The 21018-nt window shown below is 39.5% G+C and overlaps 1 protein-coding gene across 4 annotated transcripts in view; it reads right to left on the reverse strand.

Moving 5' to 3' along the window:
- Positions 1-21018, reverse strand: part of CCDC171 (coiled-coil domain containing 171) — a 157392-nt gene that overhangs the window by 25257 nt on the left and 111117 nt on the right. For all 4 annotated transcript variants that reach the window (XM_048291288.1, XM_048291287.1, XM_048291285.1 and 1 more), the window contains one exon: positions 17816-17947. In XM_048291288.1, the coding sequence (XP_048147245.1) occupies positions 17816-17947 (132 nt within the window). The remainder of the gene's footprint in view (positions 1-17815; positions 17948-21018) is intronic.

The following is a 21018-nucleotide window of genomic DNA, read 5'->3' on the forward strand; positions in this document are numbered from 1 at the left end:
AACAATCTCCAAGAAATTGGAAACACAGAAAGAAAACGGATCTTTTTAAAAAATTAACTCATGTAATTCAAAGGTTATTCAAACTTCAGCTGTTCTCATTGAAGTTATAGTAGAAACATACAACAAGAAATACACAGATCAGCATATGCCAATTAGCAGAAGACCGCTCATCAAAGTGTTAATGTATTCATCATACATTAAAAAAAAGATCTTTTAAATTCCCAGTTAAAACACTATCTAGGTTGTCTCCCTTGTCCTTAGTGTTTGGCCATTGAGAACACAGCTTAAAAAATTATTTGGATTATGAGTTACAAACTGTAGCAAATGAAAATTTCCATCTGAAGTTTTACACTATTCTGAAGTTACAAATAAAATACCAAATTATTAAAAATCTGTTTCCTCATTTTTAGATCCATGTTATAACACTAACTCTGGACTTATTTGGCCTGCTCTTATCATAGAACTGCATCTCATGTTTGGAAGGAATGAACCTAAAGAAAGGAGACCTTATGCTGAAATGATGCTTATTAAAAGGTGTCAGACTACAGCCTGACAATATATGCATTGACTTTGTAACATCAGATGGAGCAGCCAGAATAACAAGACCATCTACTTTACACAACATACTTTAGAAACCAAAAATGTACAGAAAAGCTGAAATTCATGTTTGACTGCTTGGTTCTTCCTTCAGGAATTCTTCAACTGAACACAGTGTTAGCACGTAGCAAGGTACCCCAGGACTACAAACAGATAAAAAAGAACAAGAGAAAGAATAATGAATGAACTTCAGAAGAATGAAAGATTAATGCCGGTTAACTAGATTACATGAGAATCTGAAAAGACCAAGAATTTAATTTATGGTACAGAGTTTGGCTGAAGTGGAATTCAGGCAGAAACAACTGGTGTGAAAGCAAAACTCCATGGAGTAGAGTTCTGCATGCCTGTCATTACTGCCTTGCTTTGAACTGACATAAATAAGACTCATTAAAATGAGCCCAGGAAAGAAAACATACATCAATTACTTTTTGTTTTCAGAAACAAGATTTCAGGATAATTATTATATATTTAGAAGACCTATATTTGGAGAAGAAATTATTACAATGAACTTCCCCCATACATTTTAGCATTTGAAAACCCATCCTGGCTGCCTTGACCCATAGTCCAAAATGACTAGTGGCATCAGTGAAGGATATAAATACAGCAGCTTCTCTGGCATGGGGGAAAAAACCTCAAGGGAAACTGCATCCAGCAAAATTGCACTTTTGCAGCTGTTTGGCACTTCTTTAATGATCTATTCTCCTTGTATCTCATTTCAACACTAAACTTTTTGTTCAGTTCCATTCAAGCGTGGCATGCACAATTTAAATGTGCCAAAAAGCAGGTCAGTTTTGTTACAACTTTTTTTTCCCCCAACGAAAGCTGACTCAGTGCCACACACGGGGCCTAACTCTATCCCCTTTGCTTCAATAACAATTACTTTACCCTGTAGGTCTCAGCGGATAGCCCAAGGGAATGAAGCTCTAAATAAAAGGCTAGATTCTCTGCAAGAGGTAATGACACGACTTCCTACAAGAAAATTGAAAAGGGAGCATTGAAATTGACAGCGACGGAAGGGAAAGTGCTTCTACTAGAAACCACAGTGGATGGGCGTAACAACAATTGCCATGAAAATTATTACGACGTGTAAGACTTTCAGAAATTACCTCGATCTTTTAAAAACTGATAAATTAAGACAAATGTGTTTACTTGGTATGATAGGTAGAAAGCATCCTGAGAATTTTACAGCAAAGGAGCTACCTGTAGCCTTGACTACTTAAAAATAGCTCTAGATCATGGAAGAAAATTGTCAATTAACAAAATTAAGGAAATGCAGGTTTTTATAGGCCAATAACATTTACATGCAAGGGCTGTTCTCACTGTCTATTGCCCAAAGTCAAGCACAGTTACATGCAAAATGTGAAGGAGAAACAATTCCTGCCCCAAAGAATTTGTAATTTAAGCTACAGCAATGGGGAAAATGTTACCACTGAATTGTATTCTTCTCATCCTCTTACACAGTCTGGATTCAAAATGAATATTTAAGCTTGTGAGGATGGGTTAGAATTTTTCATGCAAGTGGTTTTAGTGAGAAAGAAATAGAAACTGATAGACATTTCAGGCTGGTATCCTGTCTACGGCTTCTTTTGCAGTGTATATTCTAGACAGGGATTAAAGAAAGAGAGAAGGGAAGTCACTGACACTACTATAAAGTTCACTTTAAAGTGAGCATGAAAACCTACCTAATGCGAGCATAATGCATTACCATTGATGAGAAGAACCAAACAGCAGCAGTCACTACAGAAAAGTCAGGATGCAGTTTTATTATAAAACATGGTAGTATCCCATCACACATTCAGTCTTGAGGAGAAAGAAGAGAGTAAAACTTCTCATGAAAATTCAGGTGAAATGTCAAGTGGAAGTACAAGTTGTCTGAATCTTGATGATACTGCTTTTGGCCTATTGAAGTGACATCTTAGAACCAGAAAAAAACACACAAAAACTGAAGTATAGAATTTTGTTTTCCACAACCAAATATATGTTAGTAAAATAAATTTTAGAAAGTCTTTTAGTAGTCTTTCTCACTTTAAGGAACTCCTACATATGGATAAGATACCTTATATAAACAAAACAATTTTTATACATTAATGTTACCTAAACACTAAGTCTTAATTGTCTAAAATCTATTGATTAACTATAGGTGAATGTGTAGGAGAAAAGTTTAAGGAAGGGAGAGAAGCAGACATTAATCTATCAGATTACTAAGTAGAAAAATCTAAAGCAACTTCACATGGAATGTAAATGTGAGATCTGACAAATTCTTCTGCTCTTTGAAATGCTGTCCACAAACTGTCCAACGTAAGTTAACTAATTCAACTATTTGCCAACACAGTAGGTTACTGAAAGTTAGAATATTGTTTTTTCATTGGTTTTAAATAGTGGTCTCTTAATTAAGACCAATTTCAATTACTTTTAGGAAAGAAATATGCTTTACTTACGAAAAAAATACTGACTTAGTTTTAACCACTGTAGAAAAAGTCTGTCGCTGACTCCAAGAGGAAAAAATGACTACCCCGCAAAATCTGGGCTCAGTATAGCCATTTCCTTAAATATTTTGACTAGAGCTATGAAGGGGTATAGATTATTCCCTTCTGGCCACAAGAAGCTGGTTTTTAATTGTATAATAAAACATTTTCATGCTGAATTAAATATTTTACATATGGATAGAAGGTGGAAATATATCCACTTTTTATTTTCCATGCAAAAAGCTGAGCATACTCTATGCTCTAATTGCCATTTACTAGGAGACACAAAGGTCTCTGCTCGCAGGTTTACTCAATATGACAACTGTGATTATGTGGCTCACACATAAATATTCACTACTGAGTCCTAATCCTTGTATCAGATTTTAGGTGAATGGTCAAGTCTAAAGGGCCTAGGGAATAGAAACCTGTGCAAAGTTTTGTGAAACACCTGCTTCATTTCTTTTGCTTTTCTTAAAAATGCTCATGGTAGCACTGCATTTTAATTCAACGTAAGTATTTCATCCTACATAAAGCAATATTTTGTAGTTTTGCAAGGAAAATCTAAAGTATACCTGTTAGGTTGGATAGCAAATTAATTTTTTCACTTTGGCTTCTCACCAAAATTCCAGTTAATTACACAAATTTATGATGCCACCACAGGAAAAAGCCCTAGTCAATTTCTCTAGAGAACATAATTACCAAGAAAAGTTGAACTGCATTCCTCAAATTCACGGACACACCCTTAATCTAATGTTAACTGCCACATACAGGATGATGTCTCCGTTTTGGAGACAAAACTTCGGGAGGAAATGCTCCAGAATGAGCGTCTCCTCCAAAGGGAAAGGACCTCCCCTTTCCTCTGCCAATGAGACAAATTGATAACAGCAGGTGAACGTGGAAAAAAACCAAAAAAATGAACTGCTTATTAACACAGAACAAGACAAAGTAGAAGAGGAAAAAAACCCTCAAAATACAACAAGTGCCCGGGGAAGGAAAAAACACACGGGCTGGCAACTGGGCTCCCCCAAACTCCGGGAAGGGAAGGGGAAAGGGACGTCCACGCAGCAGCCCGGAGCAGGGCACATGACAGAAAACCTGTTGACTCTTGGGTGCCGGTCCTCCTCCCCATAGCCGGTGAAACGGTTCGGCATTCCTCAGGGCTCGGATCAGCCGGGGCCACCCCGCGGGCCTGCCGGTCCCGGTCCTCCTCCTCGAAGCAGGCGAAGCTAGAGGACCTGTGCATCCCCTCGCGCAATGGCTTGGCCCTCCCCGGTGTTCGGACCAGCCGGGGCCACCCCACAGGCACCCCAGACCGGAGAGAAGGGAAGGAAGGCAGTGAGGCAAGGGGGAGGGAAGGGGAAAAAAACCCCAACACAGCCGTTTTCCAGCTAGCTGCAACAAAAAACCCCCAAGAGCAGCAGAGCGCTCCCCGCGCACTCCCTCCGGAGCCCCGCTGAGACCCTTCGAGCCCGAGCCGTTGGGCCCAGCCTGGAACCGACCCGCACCGGGTCCCGCGGCCCCGGCCCTGCCCCCGGGTCCATCTTAAAGACACGGTGTCCTTGGGCATCGAGCAGGTGGTTAAGGAATAAAATAACCCTATAATATCATCCCAGGACAGATGGACAGGTATCCTCCCTCCATTCTGCCTAAACTCAGCTGCTAATGAGATAACTAATTTGCTTCATACAGTCTTAAACTTTAGCAACATTAAAAAAAAAAAAAAAAAAAACCAACCCAACAACATGCAAATGCCTAGATTTTCAAAAAGACTTACTTTCAATATTTAATTTATGCTATGAAAATGTTTTATTAGAAGTTCCAGTGACAGCAGCTTTTGTTCCAAAATATAAGGAGGAAATTTAAAGAACACAGTAAACCTAATATTGACCCTCACAATGAGCACCCACATTAGCATCCCTCTTTCCAGAGCAAATGTCTGACAGAAGTGGCATCATCACTGAGCTTGACAATTCGCTGTCCTTAAAGGTTAGTATTAGATAAATAATTTTTTTTTTCACAAAGTTTGCTTTTAACCACCATAATCTGAGGAAGATCAAATAAAATGATCCCTATCATCTCTGAATATTTAGTTCTATAACAATGGATTTACAGCTGAAGAAAACTCTTGTTGGGAAAAAGTGATTGTGTTTGTCTGCCTTTTTGGCATTTATCATATGAGAGATTAGCTCAGCTCAGAAAGGTATAAATCCCAACCAACACAAGCTAAAAATTGGTGGATAAGTGATGCTCCACTATACTAAAGTCTGGCCTCTTCTGTGCAAGAGGTCAACAAGCTAAGTGAGAACCTGGAACAACAGGTTGAAAGTGTTGAGTAATACATCTGGTCGAGATAGCTGAACAGGCAAGCTTCAGATTGAGATGTAAACTGAGCTCTGGGTGGGAGCCTGAGACAAGAGGTTGTGAACTGCCAAATTTTAGGATAACAAGGGGCATGAAGATGGATGACAGCAGCCAGCTGAATGGACAATGACAGGCACATCAGGAGCTGGGAATTGCCAGCCTTTTGGATAACAAAGGAGATGAAGACTGGTGACACCAGCTAGGTGGATGGATACAGAAAGTGGGTACAGAAGCTGAAGACTCAGGAGGAAGGGCAAGACTTCCATGTGGGGAGACTGAGGGTGTAAAAGATCTGGGGTTCCTTTGCTGGGGTCCTGCTCAGAGGCACCAGCTCAAGCTGTTTCTGTGTTACTGTGCCATGAATAAATGGCTTTATGGGCTGAGACATCTGAGACACTGCTATGGGAAACCTGGGGTAGAACCTGTAAGGAAACCTGGTCTGACTGTAGGTGATTGTGGGCTGTGTAAGGAGTCAAGCAGGGCACCCATCAGCTCACTGGAGTCACCAACTGTGAAGGGGCTTCACTACCAGCAGTGAAAGTCTCTGACATTGGGAATGTCACTGCCAGAGAGTCTCATGGATGGCCAGACTGGGAAGTTTCCTTAACAAAAGAGAAGAAGACACTAACTTTTCTGATGGCAAAGCTGTGGTTGTCCTCATTCAGACTAACAATTCAAAGATGTGTTTCTACCAGATGAGCCTTTTAGATAATGTTTCAGAAGATGCTACTTTCTGCTTTGTCTTCAGCAAATGCACCAAGTGCCTTTCCAGTAAATGGGAACTTACAGTAAGATTGCAGAATGTGATTCAGATTATTAGGTTGGGAGCATGGCAAGTAAGGTCCTTTCCCTGGTCTGGTCAACAGTCAACAATCAGACCCAATTCCTTAGAAGCATAAGAGATAAAGTGACATTCTGAATTCTGTTTATAGAACTGGATGCTTATAGCAACCGTGAAAGGAGAAAACCAAGGAGGATAGGGACTGGTGAGATGAGTTTGTCTAAAATGCATAAAGTATTCTTCACTAATAGGATCAGAAGTAAAACATCCCATATCATGGGGTGTTGTAATGAGACTGAGAAAGCCCTTTCTAATCTTTTTACTGAATGTGGTAATGACTGCAGGTATCACAGTATCATGTACTTGAGCGGTGACCTTAATGGTGGATCAACAAAAGCAGCTGGTTCTTATCCATGAATCCTAACTGAAAAACCTAACTTAAGTTACGCCATCATAACTTAAAAACACCCAAGAGAGTAGCATTTTTCAAACGCCCTCTGATGTTGTTACTATTTCCTTTATCCATTTTTCAGAGCTGGACCACAACTTGCAGTTAGGTAATTTATGAGTAATTGTGCCTATGAATGTTGGTAACAGAGAAATCACTTCCATAGCTCAAAAACTCTAAAAACTAGAGATGATTTCTACTGTTCTCACCTTCTTGTAGTTCAGCAATGAGGAAAGCAACCTGAAAAGAAACTTCTGATGGAGTGTCCAAGAATGAAAGTGATTATGACAGTCAATGAGAAAACATGACTAGTATAAAGAAGGTAAACTGGGAATATTTATTAACATTAACATATTAACATTAAATTAAATAATAGAAGCCATTTTCAAAACAAACCTAAAAAACAGTTTTTCAGAAAGTGTGTTGTTAAGTTGCAGAAGTCCTTTCCACAAGTCATGTGAAAATACTTAGCTTTATGTGGGCTCAAAGAGCAATGGGACAATAAATGGGTGCTGAACACAAATATAATTTTTTTTCAGAAGATCTGTTGATTTGTTAAAGTCTATCTGTTAATCTGTTAAAAAATGGTGAAGGCTGAGGAGACATTTTTGCACTGTTTCTTATACTCTGGGGTTTCTTTTGTCATTTTCCCTGCCCAAGCTATTTTTAAGCAGGGACAATCAGTTTACTGCTATTCTATGTGCCCTCTAGGCATTAAATGTTTATTCAGTCCCACAGTCTATTTCCCAAAGGAGTAAAATTTGCAACAAGTCTCATGTGGAATACAGGCAGAAAAAATCAGGCATCTAGGATAGTGACCTTTGCCAAGGTACAGGCAAACATCACGTTTTGACATGTAGGGGAATCTCTGCTCAAACCCCAGTCCTGTGGTCTTTGCAGCATGTGTAAAAACTTGGGAATTTAAATCTCAACTTGTAATCTTTCACTTGCACAATATTAATCCAAGACCAAAAGTATTCAAGATTGGAAAACTGGCTAGAGGGAAAGTCTGCCACTATACACTGTGGCAATGGCAGGAGGCTTTGCTCTCTGATCTCTCCCTTTAGTATTTGTCAATTAAGATGAATCAGGAAGAGGAGGATCCACCAATGGGTGCTGGTACTAAAGAACACACAATCTGCCTCTTAACAGAGAGAAATCAGAACTAAAAACAGGCATTAAATGTACAACATAAGTTTGCCCGCACAGGTGGAAGAGATTACTCTTCCCTCCTGATCTTTAGTTTGGAACTGCTCTTTTATCAAAAAAGATCATGACGTTGAAGCAATCCAGAGGAATCTCAAGTTCTATCAAAGTTCCAGGAAGATAAACAAATTTTTATCATTCCATGGATATTATGTTCTTAAAAGCCATAAAAAATCCAATCCTTTGCAGGTAAACTTGCCAACATGCAGGCTGTGTATCCTTATTATTCAGGTTTACACAACAGTTCCACATTCATCCTATTTCCATTAATTAGAGCACCCTCCAGCTGTCTCCATTCTCTCCTCACCCCCTAATTTCTTACCACCTTTTTGCATCTAACAGGGAGAGATCAAAAATGAGAGACCATAATGAAGGGAGAGCTCTAAAATACTATCATGAAATTGGGTACTGCAATGGACAAGTACTGAGTGCCCTACTTAAAGCATATTAGTCCTGGAACCCCTATAGCAAAGATTTTATGAATCCCAAGAATTTGTCCTTTTCACAGTCCAATATAATGTTGGAATTTGTGATCCTAGGATACTAGCAACATATGTCACTAGACAAGCAATCAAGTCAGTTAATGAAAAATCAAGATGACAGCTTCAAAATAGCTTGCTATGATTCCTGCAAAATAACAATATAAAAAATAAAATTTGCAGTTAATAACATATGTACATTTATAAGCCAAAATTTATATAACCCTTTCCACCAAAAAAAATCCAAAAAACCCACTAACAACAAAACACCACCAAAAAAACCCAACAAACCCCCCCACCAAAATTAATTAGTGACAAATTGTTAGAATCTGGTAAAACAAAACAGTTTAACTTTTAATCCATTCAAAACTTATCCTTTTCGAATTTCAATAGCATTTGGGATGCTATCCCAGTCTATTTCTTCAATACATGGAAAGTGTGGAAATAAGAGAACAGCCTGTTTTTTATGCCTGGTTTTATATTCTGAAAGGTTTACTGTATTTTTCTTAATCCTTAAGTTGCATATTCATTGCTATATTTTTGTCTAACTGCTGTCACTTACATTGTCATGCAGAAGGGCAAATCAGGGTCAGTTTATGTAAGCAGCATCAATCTGAAAAATCTTCATCAGTCTTTATTTCAAGGCATTATGCAAAGAAAGCTTGACATTAAGAGAGCTTTAACTGACATCAAATGAAATCAATCAGCAAATCACTAAGCCATAATAAAGTCGCTCAAATTGTTGATAACCCTTCCTCTTCCAGGTCTTTAACTACAAGGCCCAACAAAATGCAATATCTGGGCAGAAACGTCTCCCTTGATTCCATTACAAAATTCTTGTACTAATGTAGTGCAATATTTAATTATTTTTTCTTACTCTGTAAGCAGTTGATAAAAATAACAGGGAGACATATGTTTTATAATAATGGACTACTAAGCAGTTAAGCAAAAAAAAAAGACTAAACAAAGTTTCAGCATTTGAAGGGGGTTTTTTTAAAATATAATTAAGAATAGAAAATAGTCTGATTCTGTGTCTGCTACTTAAACATTTGTGTAATAAAGTCTACTGCCTTACTAACTTCTATTGCTTACACTCACTTGCTCAGCATTTTTTCTTAGTTTTTGAAATTAAAAGAACCAGTACAAAAAATTTAAGACTCCAGACAATTCCTAATCTTTCCTGGTATTTACTTCATGAATTTAATTTGTAATCCACATGATTACCAACAATTAAACATCTAACACTTCTTAATGGACTTGTCTGTGTTACAATGGTACACACTGCTCACTCTCTAAAAAAATGCAGTCACAAATTTATACAGTTGTTATCTGTTAAAACTACTCCTTTTCTGAAGATACAGCGCACAGATAAACCCATGCAGTTCTGAAAGACGGGATTTCTGAAGTAAAAAAAATTGCCTAACAAGGTGCTGTGAAAACTATATTTGATATCTTTTGTGATTAAATGATGCTTTGTTATTGCAATTAACTATTAGGAGTCCACCCTTATTCACTGACGCAGCTTTGGATACATATTGAGATCACCATGACTCTAGAGTAATTTTTCTCATGAAAGAATAGTGAGTGGCAAACAAGAAAGATACTTCCTGCTATAAGATGCAGCAGCCTGGTAACCAAGTGAAACAAAAAATCCCAGGATTACAAGCAGAAGCAAAACTAAATAAATAAACTTAGTGAATTAAGATTGTATTTTACACAGTTCTTAAAGAGCTTCCTTGCATATTAGCACAGGTAATTCCTTAAACATCGCCCACATGCAACAGATATAAATGTATGAAAAGGTCTAAGTGGATAAAGATGGGTAGTTACATGATTGCTTGATAGGGCCAAAAAAGAAAACTTTCCATTGAGAAAGGTTACTGAAAGGTTAAATGATTATACACTAGCTTTGGCATTCAAGATAATCAAGACAATCATCATCTTAGCTGAGAAGATTTACAAAACTAATAGTGCTTATGAAAGGAGCTGGACAAGAGTTAGTAGTGTCACAGGCACAAAGAGAGCTTTCAGTAAGTGGTGATTGCAGACACTGACTTTGATATTTATGGTCTATAAGGCCAAGACTTAGCATGGCTGGAGTGCAAGAGTGTCCCAGTTAACTACAACACCCTCTGAGAAGGTTCTTCATATAACCTGTCCTAATTTAGTAGCATGAAGAAAGGCAAGTGAAGAAATTAAAAAGTGCAAGGGTGGCTGAGAAAGTGAGGGAAAGAGGCTAATGATAAGGAGCAGGGAAATGAGGAAAGGAGAGAGAGCCCATAGAGGAGAGCAAGGAAAAGACTGCTAACAGAAATGCTGTGAAGAGGAAAGGAAGTTGAGCAGTTAAGTGGCAGAAAGGAGAAGGAGTAAATTCAAATTATAGAAAGCAAATTTCCAACATCACTGGCATTTACAAGATGTCTTGCTTTTTAAAGTTTTAAACAATATTTTCCTAATGTACATTAATCTTATGTTTTAAAGTAATTACAGTCGAATTATGCTAAAATGGCTTCTAAATATTTAGCAGCATGATACAACATTATCTGGAGACATGACTCCAGACACCAGCTGAACACTTTCAAGAAGATTAAATTAGAGTTCTCCATTTTGCAACTCCTCAGTCTGGTTATTCAGACTTTACTCAGTTGTCAGTTATTGCTTAAGTCCTATACCTACTTTATATTAGATAAATTAAAATGTGCAAAAGGTCAGGGTTGCAAGAGGTGTTGCCCCACTCTAATGCTTTTGAAACATTTACTTATTTATGAGTATTTCAACCCAAACTGAAAGTGTAAATTAGCAGTAGAGTAATAAAGAATCATTCTTCTCTTTAAACAGTATATTTTAGATAGGCTTGTGGTCAGTCCAGGAGAACCACATTTTGACACTAGATAAGAAATTAGTCCTTTTGGAGAGGAGGAGAAGAAATTAGTCCTTTTGGAGGTGGGAGGGCAGCCCAGCTGCTGTTGATAGAAGCTGCTGAACACCCAGACAGTGAAGATCCAGTTTTACCTGACAAAAACCAGCAATCTGATTCTAGAGGAGGCAGCATTCTGGCCTCTATAATACCACTGATAGCTCCTTCTCTGGTGAAACGGTGTAAGTAAAAATAAAACACTACAAGAGTGTGCATGTTGCACCTTTAAGACTCTCTAAAAAACATTTCTTTTTTCTGAAGTATTAAGAGAGAAAAATATTTTTTTTCTTTTAGCAGCCATTTTAATAAAAGAAAAAAGCTTTCAAACAGAAGTACAAGATTTAAAATACTAATAACACAGTTTTTAAGCAGCTGCTCTACGATTAGTTCATCTCATTAAGTTCTCATACCAGAACTGATTTATGTTTGAAAGACAAGCCCTATGCAGAGGATAAAATCTAATGACGGAATTATAATATTACCTTTGAAATCACTTGCTTCCTCAATTTGGTAAGAACTTTTTTATTGACAAGCAAACACAGAAATGAGGAAGTGTTTATTATTTTGAGGAAAATTATCAGCAGAACTATGCATATCTTTCACCAAATCTATCAAGCAAATCTAAAATTAATAAACACGTGAAAATAAATACAAATTAGGAAGCTCCTAAAACTACATTTATGTTTGTCCAATTAATTACAAAAAATGGACCTACAGCACAATTAGATAATGCATGGCTAAATCATGCATGAATGCATAAATGGTAAGAACCTACTTCTTTGTAAATTTATAATGATTATATGCTAACACTGAAGATACGTCAGTACTTGACTATACCTCCAAACACCTAAGAACGGCAAAGAAGTACATATAAATACCATGTGGACTTCCGAAACCTGCATGAACAGATGGATACATGCTGAAGACAGAGGGAGCAAGTCGGGGCAGGTGGGAGGGAGAGGCAGAAGAACAGTGGGGACAGAAAGACTGATTCAGAGCAACCAAGACAGAGTGGGAAAGAGGCACAGGAAGCTGAAGAGAGAGCAAGACCCAGGCAGAGTAGCAGGCAGAGATTGACTGAAGGAAAGCTCAAGAGTGTGGAGGGCAGAGAGAGGGAAAGCAAGAGCACCAGAGAGCTGGTGTGCATGGTTGGTGTGCACACAGCAGCAAGTACACACCCATGAGGGCATGTGTGCAGCGGAGAGTGTGCAGAGAGGACACATGGACAGGCAGCAGAGCATGAGAGTCTGGGGCAGAGAGAGACAAAAATGGAGGCAGAGACAGGCAAGACAAAGTGAAAACTTAACCATCTCAAACCCACCTGGAGGAATCACAGAATCATTACTGTTGGAAAAGACCTCCAAGATCATCAACCCTTAACCGAACACCACGACACCAACAAACCATAGCACTAAGTGCCACATACAATTGTTCCTTGAACACTTCCAGGGATGGTGACTCCAACATCTTCCTGGTAAGTCCATTCCAATGCCTTACCATCTTTCTGATGTCCAACATGAAACTCCCCTGGCACAGTTTGAGCCCTATGTCCTCTTGTCCTGTTGCTAGTTGCTTGGGAGAAGAGATTGACTACAACCTGACTACAACCTCCTTTCAGGTAGCTGTAGAGAGCAATGAGGTGTTCGTGGAGGTTAGGGTTTTTCTTTTTTTATCTTTCTCTCAGGGAATTTTCTCCCACCGTAACAACGATACCTGGGAGACAAAGGATGTGGCTGGGAGGAGGGCGAAGGGTGCCGTTTGCTGCCATCTCTTGGCTGAAGGGCTTTCCCTTGGGAAGTGCAGAGATACTGTGACATTCTGGCTGGGGGCTGAGGGGCTGGGCTCACCCCTCGCTCTCTCTCTCTCTCTCTCTCTCTCTCTCTCTCCTGGGATCGGAGTGGGACAGGTGCGGGTTTTGGGGTGGACTGTTGCTGCCCAGAGGATTTGCTGCCACTGTGGCACTGCCTTCTCCTTACTGTGGGTGAGCATTTGCTCGTAGGAGCAGCTGTTGAACTGGGACTTTCCAACACCCAGCCTCACTGGGAGGGGACCTGACCCCCGATCCCTTCCCGGAGGGAGCGTCTCCTGGCTGCTTGCATCAGCTTCCTGTGACAGCCCGCCTTGCCGCTGTCCAGCCCCACTGTTTCGTGTCGCTGCTTCAGTTTTATTTAACCTGACACCCCATGCCCGCCTGGACACCCCGCGGCTCCTGGCACAGCTCCGGAGTCTTTGCTACAGTTTGTTGGCCACCCTGGGTGCGCTCGCCTCTGCTGTGCCAGCCTCCGAGGTTCCTGCTGCTGCTCATTTCTCCATCCGGAGGGGCACCGGGACCAGCTGCCGCTGTGGGTTTCTAAAGGCAGCGCCTTCTCCGTCCCTCCTGCCGGCCCCCCGCCATTCCTCACGCGAGGGACAGGGCCGCGCTCGCGCCGCAGCGCCCCCTGCCGGCCCGGGGGAATCACCGCCGCTGCCCTGGCCGGCCCGGAGCCACCGGCGCCCCCTGCCGGCTGCGGCCGGCACTGCGCGGCGGGAAAGCGCCCGCGGCCGAGGGGGCGCCCCCGGGCCTCCGGCTCCGCTCGGTGCCGCCGCGGCGCGAGCGCGGCCCCGGCCCTCGCCTGAGGAATGGCGGGGGGCCGGCAGGAGGGACGGAGAAGGCGCTGCCTTTAGAAACCTTGTTTGTTGTCACTGCCATTGTTGTTTGTTTGCCTTGCCGTCCATATACATACTAGTAGAGAATTGTTGTTCCTTTTCCCATATCTTTGCCTGAAAGTCCCATCATTTCAAAGTTATAATAATTTGGAGGGAAGGGGGTCACATTTTCCATTCCAAGAGAGGTTCCCGCCTTCCTTGGCAGACACCTGTCCTTTAAACTAGGACATGTGTTCCCCGAGCCTCCTTTTCCCCAAGCTGAACAACCGCAGCTCCTTCAGCTGCTCCCCACAGGACTTGTGCTCCAGACCCTTCACCAGCTCTGTTGCCCTTCTCTGGACATCTTCCAGCACTTCAGTGTCTGTCCTGTACTGAGTGAGGGAGGGGCCACAACTCAACACAGGATTTGAGGTCTGACCTCACCAGTGCTGAATACCGGGGGACAATCCCTGCCCTGGTCCTGCTGACCACACTATTGCTGATCCAGGCCAGGATGCCACTGGCCTTCTTGGCCATCTGGGCACAGCTGGCCTGTGTTAAGCTGCTGTCGACCAGCACTCCCAGATCCTTTTCTTGTTCCTTTTCTTGTTCCTTTTGTGTGTTCAACTAGTATCTGGAGTCATGTCTTCAGATAGGTTGGATCATGCTGATAAATGTTTAGAAGCCGTTTTAGCATAAATCAACTATAATTCCTTTAAAACATAACATTAACGTATGTGTCTGAGGTACCTAAATTTGCTTAAAGAAGTTTCTTTCATACCGGTTTCTATCCTTCTGCATCTACCTCTCCAAACAGAAGAAACATACAGTGATAATATACTGGTGCTTAATTATTTATACATAAACATTTTAATCTCATCTGATTTATTTGGGGGCTTTATGAACTGTCTTTAGGTAGAAATGTTTGGCATAGTATCAATTACATATTTGATGTAGAAGTACTTGAGACAATTCAGAATTAGTGTCCTGAATGCCCACTTTTTCTGTGAGCCAAAAAAAACTATTTCAGAAGAGAGTGTTAAGATTATTAAGTAACCTTAACCTCGTTCTAAAGATGTAACACAATTGAATTTTGTATTTTATAAAGAGCTGATTACCTTTACTGGTTAATTTAAATAGTCATCTGCCAAGCAAGGCTACTAGGATTGGCAATACCATGTCATTTTAGTTGCCTTTTTAACTCTGTATCCTATATTCATAGGAGGCTTCATATATGGTTCCAATTTTTGTCTCCAGTAGGAACATTCCAGCATGGCCAGAACAGCACACCATAAATCCTGTGTTCATTGTGTTTCAGGTGCTTGAAAACAATACTATAATGTTCCACTTTCTAACTTAAGTAGCAAACGGCACAGCTTTGTGACTTAACATTCTTTACAGCAATTAAATATCAGGTGAGACTGTTTCAAAGCTATAGCAATCTAATTTTAACCTTAGAAATATTGCACCTTTTCCATTACCTATCCAGCTGAAGTGACATTTTCAAACTACTATAGTAATTCTGCTGCAGTCCTCAAGAATTTAACAAATGCCTACTTTCACTACTTGCATGGGGCTTTAGAAGATGCTCAGTACAAGGATATTCTTGTTGCATAACTTAACATTTCAACCTACTACATAACCTTGCAATTTAGGAGCTATTTCATAAAGTGCAGGCTTTGGAGAAGATATACAGAATGGTGTGTCCAAGTATTTCATTTCATTACCTAAAGGTCTAAGCTGGAGCATACAATTCTTTAAAAGATGCATACCACTTCCCTATGATGAAGAAGTGATACGCTCGGACCAATGAATATATAATTAATTACTGATTTCAGCCACCTACTACAAACTGGATGCATGAATAATAAAAATAGAACAATGTCATCTTCTGTCAGTACTCACCAGTTCTGATAGCCAGTGCTTCATCCCTATCACACTGCCTAATTTAAGATCTTAATTTTTCATGCAATTTAAAAAAATATACCATCAAATACCAATAAATTTAGACTTGGGAGAAAAATCCTGATGTCTAACCCTTGCAGATAATACGGTCTTTAACGGAGTTGTACTTATCACAGACTAACTATAGCAGGTCTAGAGAACATGTATGCAAACAATTCCACTGGTTTTAAAGAGAAGTGTCCATAAAGTGATTACTCACTGTTTACCTTGTTCAAGATTACCAGATTGCTCTTAATGTAGTTTTGCATGAAATTAAAATCAATTAGCTGACTCCCAGATATGAAAGGAAAATTTTACAAGAAAATCTCTACAGTGTGCTTAGAAAATTATCAAAAAAGCACTATGTAACTAGGGAGAGGGAGAGAAGGGGAAGGAAAAGAAGGGAAAGGAAAAAGGATAAAGGGAAGAAGAAAAGGAACTTTACAGTGATACAAACTGAACCATTGGAGCTGTTTGTGTACGCACAGAGTAACCAAGTGTAACTGAAGCTGTCAGGTAAATAAAAAGTAGGTTTACATCACTGCACTATCAGTGCAGCACATACATTACTGTGTGCTAGCTATAGCACAAATAAGTACTCTGTACAAATGTGAAATGCAACTTTTTATACTACTGTTTCTTGTAATCTTAGAAATAAAGATGAAATAGGCTGTCTTGGAAATGCTTCTGCAATCCTTGGAAGGTCAAAAAAGAATGGAAGTTGGGATGAGACAAAAGAACAGAAGCAGATATCACCAAACAGGCTCCTGAATTAGAACAGTAATATTTAAAAGCCGGTGATTTCCATGACAGCTTCTTTGAAAAAAGATGCACCTGTGGAGCTTTTCATGCAGCTTTAAAAGTGATCATCACTGTATGGAGAGGCATTTCCAACCTACCCTCTGCCAGAGATGTGCAGCTGTGCTTACTAAGGTGCATGAGAATCTCACAGTGTTATATATTACTACTTTATTATGGAAACATGATAATACACACATAATTTAAATCTTTTTCATATTGAAAGACATGCATGCAAAAGGGCAACAGTGAGAAATTTCCAGTTTAGAATCTGCCTTTCTTGAATGTTTGGTTTTGCAACTATATACTGCGTGTAGAACAGAAAACCTACAATCAATTAAAAAAGGTTACTATGAAAAAGTATACATATTATACAATATTTGCATTGTCTAACATCCTTGCACTTTACTTGACTACCTTTACTCTCACTGATTCAGATAGAAGACCACAATGAAAGAAGAATGTACTCACTCTTCCTTTTGTTCTCTCATTGGGAAAACAAAATATTCTGCTTTTAACAAAAATGTATTCTGCACAGCTATAAAGACTAAGGCATAGTTTGTATAGAAGAAGACATAACAAACTTAAAAACAATAAGGAGGCATTGCACACAATCCATTTTCAGAGCTGAAAATATGTACATTTTCAGTTAATTTCTTTTCCCCAGTTTCCTCCTAATGAAGTTAGTATTTTGAAACATACAAGTATTTAAAAAGTATTTAAACAAAATAGCTTCTATACTAAAGTATTCCAAATAGCAGTTTCTTTCAAATTGTGAGTGCTAAAAATCATTGTTAGTTCTACAACTGAAATATGAAAGAATCTGGTACTGACCAAGTAGCAGCATAAAAATCTTGTCCTTTTTTCCCCCCATTTTTAATTTCTATTTATCTTGCGTAAATTAAGCAGAGGAAACGGGGATAGGATAGGGTGATATTAATTTTCAAATACAGAATTTGTGTTTTTCCATGGTCATATTTCTGTCAGTTATTTAACATTATACCTGCAAAATTAAAAGTTCACATCATCTCTGAAATACCACGTCCAATGGTTTATATGAAAATTATTTCTTTTTCAACTGTTGACTGCAATAGTTTTGAAGCATTTTGTTCTCCAAACATTCAGAGTGGTCTAGCTTCTTGTTCTCAGTTGCAAAAAATGAAAACAAGAAACAGGATTATTTTATACTCCAACCTGAAATGCTGCAGCCTCTGGCCTGCCCTTCAGCCCTTCCTCTGAAAAGGTCTCCAGGTGCAGTTTGGGTAGCTCCAGGGTGAAGTCATTCGTGGCTGCTGCAGTACACGGCAGCAAGGCCTGATCTCTGACCTAAAGGGAAAAAAACAGCATCAATGGTAATTCCCCTTCAGACACATTAACTGGGATGAACTGGGTCCCCTTGAGCCCACTGAGTGGACTTGCATTGATCGCTGGACCTGAAATCCATGAATAAATTTAGGACTAATTGATTTTTCGTTGCAAATAAATCTCTAATTCAGAGTGCTGGGAGAGAATGTTAAGAAGAAAAAGCATCTTCCCCTGGTCTGAAATGAGAAGAAAAGACACTAAGGGCTCTGTAGCCCAGCTGGCGTATACATTTCACAGATCTGTCGCCTGTAAAAACCTCATAAGAAAAGAAACAGTAATTGTACTTCTAACTGAAACAAACATAAGCTGTGAAATTAAAAAGTTCATGTGATCACATCAATGAGAAGCTGGCATGTGGATTCTGTCTACTATGGTATCAGTCCTCCAGAATAAGGTTCATTTAGAAACAACTCAGTTAAAAGTCAGAATAAAATGAATAATCCACAAGCAAAGCAAAATGAACTAACCTGTAGCTTTCCAATTAATGGGGGGCCGGGGGGGGAGGGGAGGGCGGGGCGGGAGGGCCGAAGAGAAAATGTTACTAGATAGCTTATTGCGGACTCGGTGTAAGGCATAACGCACTAAGTGGTATTAATCGACTTCCGCGCAGTTTCTAAGGGCGCCGTTCGGAGCGGGCAGGCGAGGATTTGCACAAAGCCCAGACAGGCCATGCCCGGGCGGTGTCGGCAGCGGGACGCGCGCAGCCCGAGCCGCGGGGCCGCCCGCGCGCCGTTGGTGCCGCAGTGCCACCTGCCGGCCGCGCGCGGAGCGCCGCCCGCGCTTTTGTCCGCGGGCACGGCGCGGCACAGCGGGAACGCCGGGCCGCTCCTGGAAACGCGGCCCTGCGCTGCACATCGCAGCACGTCGTGAGTCTACCAGCATGGACAGGCGATTATACGCATTTAACGCGCAACTTCCACAGGCACGCCACTTATGTTCACACACCATATGATGCCACACACCCATTTTTCATTCTGTTTAATACAAAAATTACAACGTCCGCCTCCAGGAGATCCCAGCAGTCGGATTTTATTCTAATACAGATGGATAGACACACGTACAAATATACGTTAGTACAAATGAATAGATTAAATCTATTCATTTGGAATACACTGCATCTGTTGAGTAGCAATAGTGAGTACTGCAAAAAAAATTTACTGTTTTAATGACCTAATACACAGTCTAATACTGAAACATATACTGAATATATACTAAAACATATACTAGATATATACCAAATACATATAAATCAATAAATATACCATTTGCTAAGTATTATTTTGCCAAATTTCAGTTTTTGTTAGAAGCTGCCTTGTCCACAAAAATGCACCGAACCTGAATTAAAACATAAATCTATTCATTTTAAATCCCAGATTACTTTTCTGTAACCACAAAATTAGATTCTTGTAAAATGTTGATTATGAGGGAACATATTTCAGATAATAGCAGAGCCTTTGAAATCTGCTCTGATTGAAAGAAGCATGTGCAAATCTACTGATACAAAGAAGAAAAGATTTTATTTTATTCGTTCCTCTGTTCTGTGAGAATAGGGAGCCCTACATTTCCCAGGTTGACCTAAAGAATTCCTGTCAATACCTGTGGCTGCCAAACATATGCACTATGATGCAATTTTTATAACAGGAAAGGTCCTCCACACATTTTTTGCACACATAGTGCACTAGGTTCAGGATACACAGTCCTATGGAACAAACATGCTCTCTGGAGTGTTCTGTCAGCATGTGTAATTCTGGTCAGATGTTAACCTTGCTGAATATAACAAAATACATTGCTTTAAATACAAACACACACACACACACACACATACACACGCACACACACACTGGATTTACATTTTTATAGCTTATATATACACCAACTTTTCAGTGTCTTTGCTGCCAGTATGCACACAGATAAAAGAAAACATTAATGTGGATTAAGGTACTAAGAATTTATCAACATCAAACCACCAGTGTTTTGCCTTCTACCCTTCTGAACCGTAGTCAATAGATCTAAATATTTTACTGCACCCTGGCCAATTCATTGTTTGATGTTTAAAAACTCAAACAGAATCAAAGAAAATTTATTAAATTTCAGCCCCCAAATGAGATACTATTAGCTTTGAAAGTCAAGTTTAACTGCGATATTGATGATTCTCTTTTTTCTGTGACAAAATTCACAAGGGAAATCCCTATGTCAAAGTACAAAAGCAGATTGCTAATACTAGGGGGAAAAAAACAATATATAAGCAATGTAGGTATAATATATACACACAATACAGACAGGAGAAGTCCTTTTAACCCTATTAGTTTCAAACTCTCTACTTCAGTATTGGGGTCTGACACTCACTGAACAGCAAAATATAAACCATATTTTTTAAATGGCTGCATTGTGGTAAACAAATGCCATTAATACCACTGCATCAGAAAAGTATGTATTAGCTTCTTAAAGAGTATGATTTTTGATATGAGGATTCACAATTAAAAAAACAAACGCAACATTTTTTTGTGTTTGTAAATACTTAAGATTGTAGAGAGTACATCTCATTATCAGTATGCATACTGAGAAACTGAAAATTAAGGCAGACTTTTCCTTTGAAAAATACTCATGAGGGTTCAGGAAAAATTGTAAGAACAAAAGACTGGGTGTATACTGTACAAATATCACTATATTGTTTCACTAGAAGTGAAAAACATTCCAAGTTGCCTACCAATTCAAGGACTGGAAAGCTATAATGGCCATGCCTGCATGCAATCATGTTGGATTTTCTGTATGAAATCTTAGTAAAGAACTAATTTAATAACTTCCATCTATTGGCTTTTTGAGATCCAGAAACAAAATGACAGGAGTTGGGAAACTGTATTTTTTCCTCATTCTCTAATGAAGTAAAAACAATACACACATACAAACTTACATTAAAGAAGCATGAGACAAAGATAAAATGGGTAATTTCATTTTTTTTTTTAAAAGAGGGTTTTTCTGCAAGCTCAACAGGCAGAAGAACCACCCTATGCAGTTAAGCTTTAAAATGCGAT

Source organism: Corvus hawaiiensis, chromosome Z (genome assembly GCF_020740725.1).
Source record: "Corvus hawaiiensis isolate bCorHaw1 chromosome Z, bCorHaw1.pri.cur, whole genome shotgun sequence".
Classification (NCBI taxonomy): domain Eukaryota; kingdom Metazoa; phylum Chordata; class Aves; order Passeriformes; family Corvidae; genus Corvus; species Corvus hawaiiensis.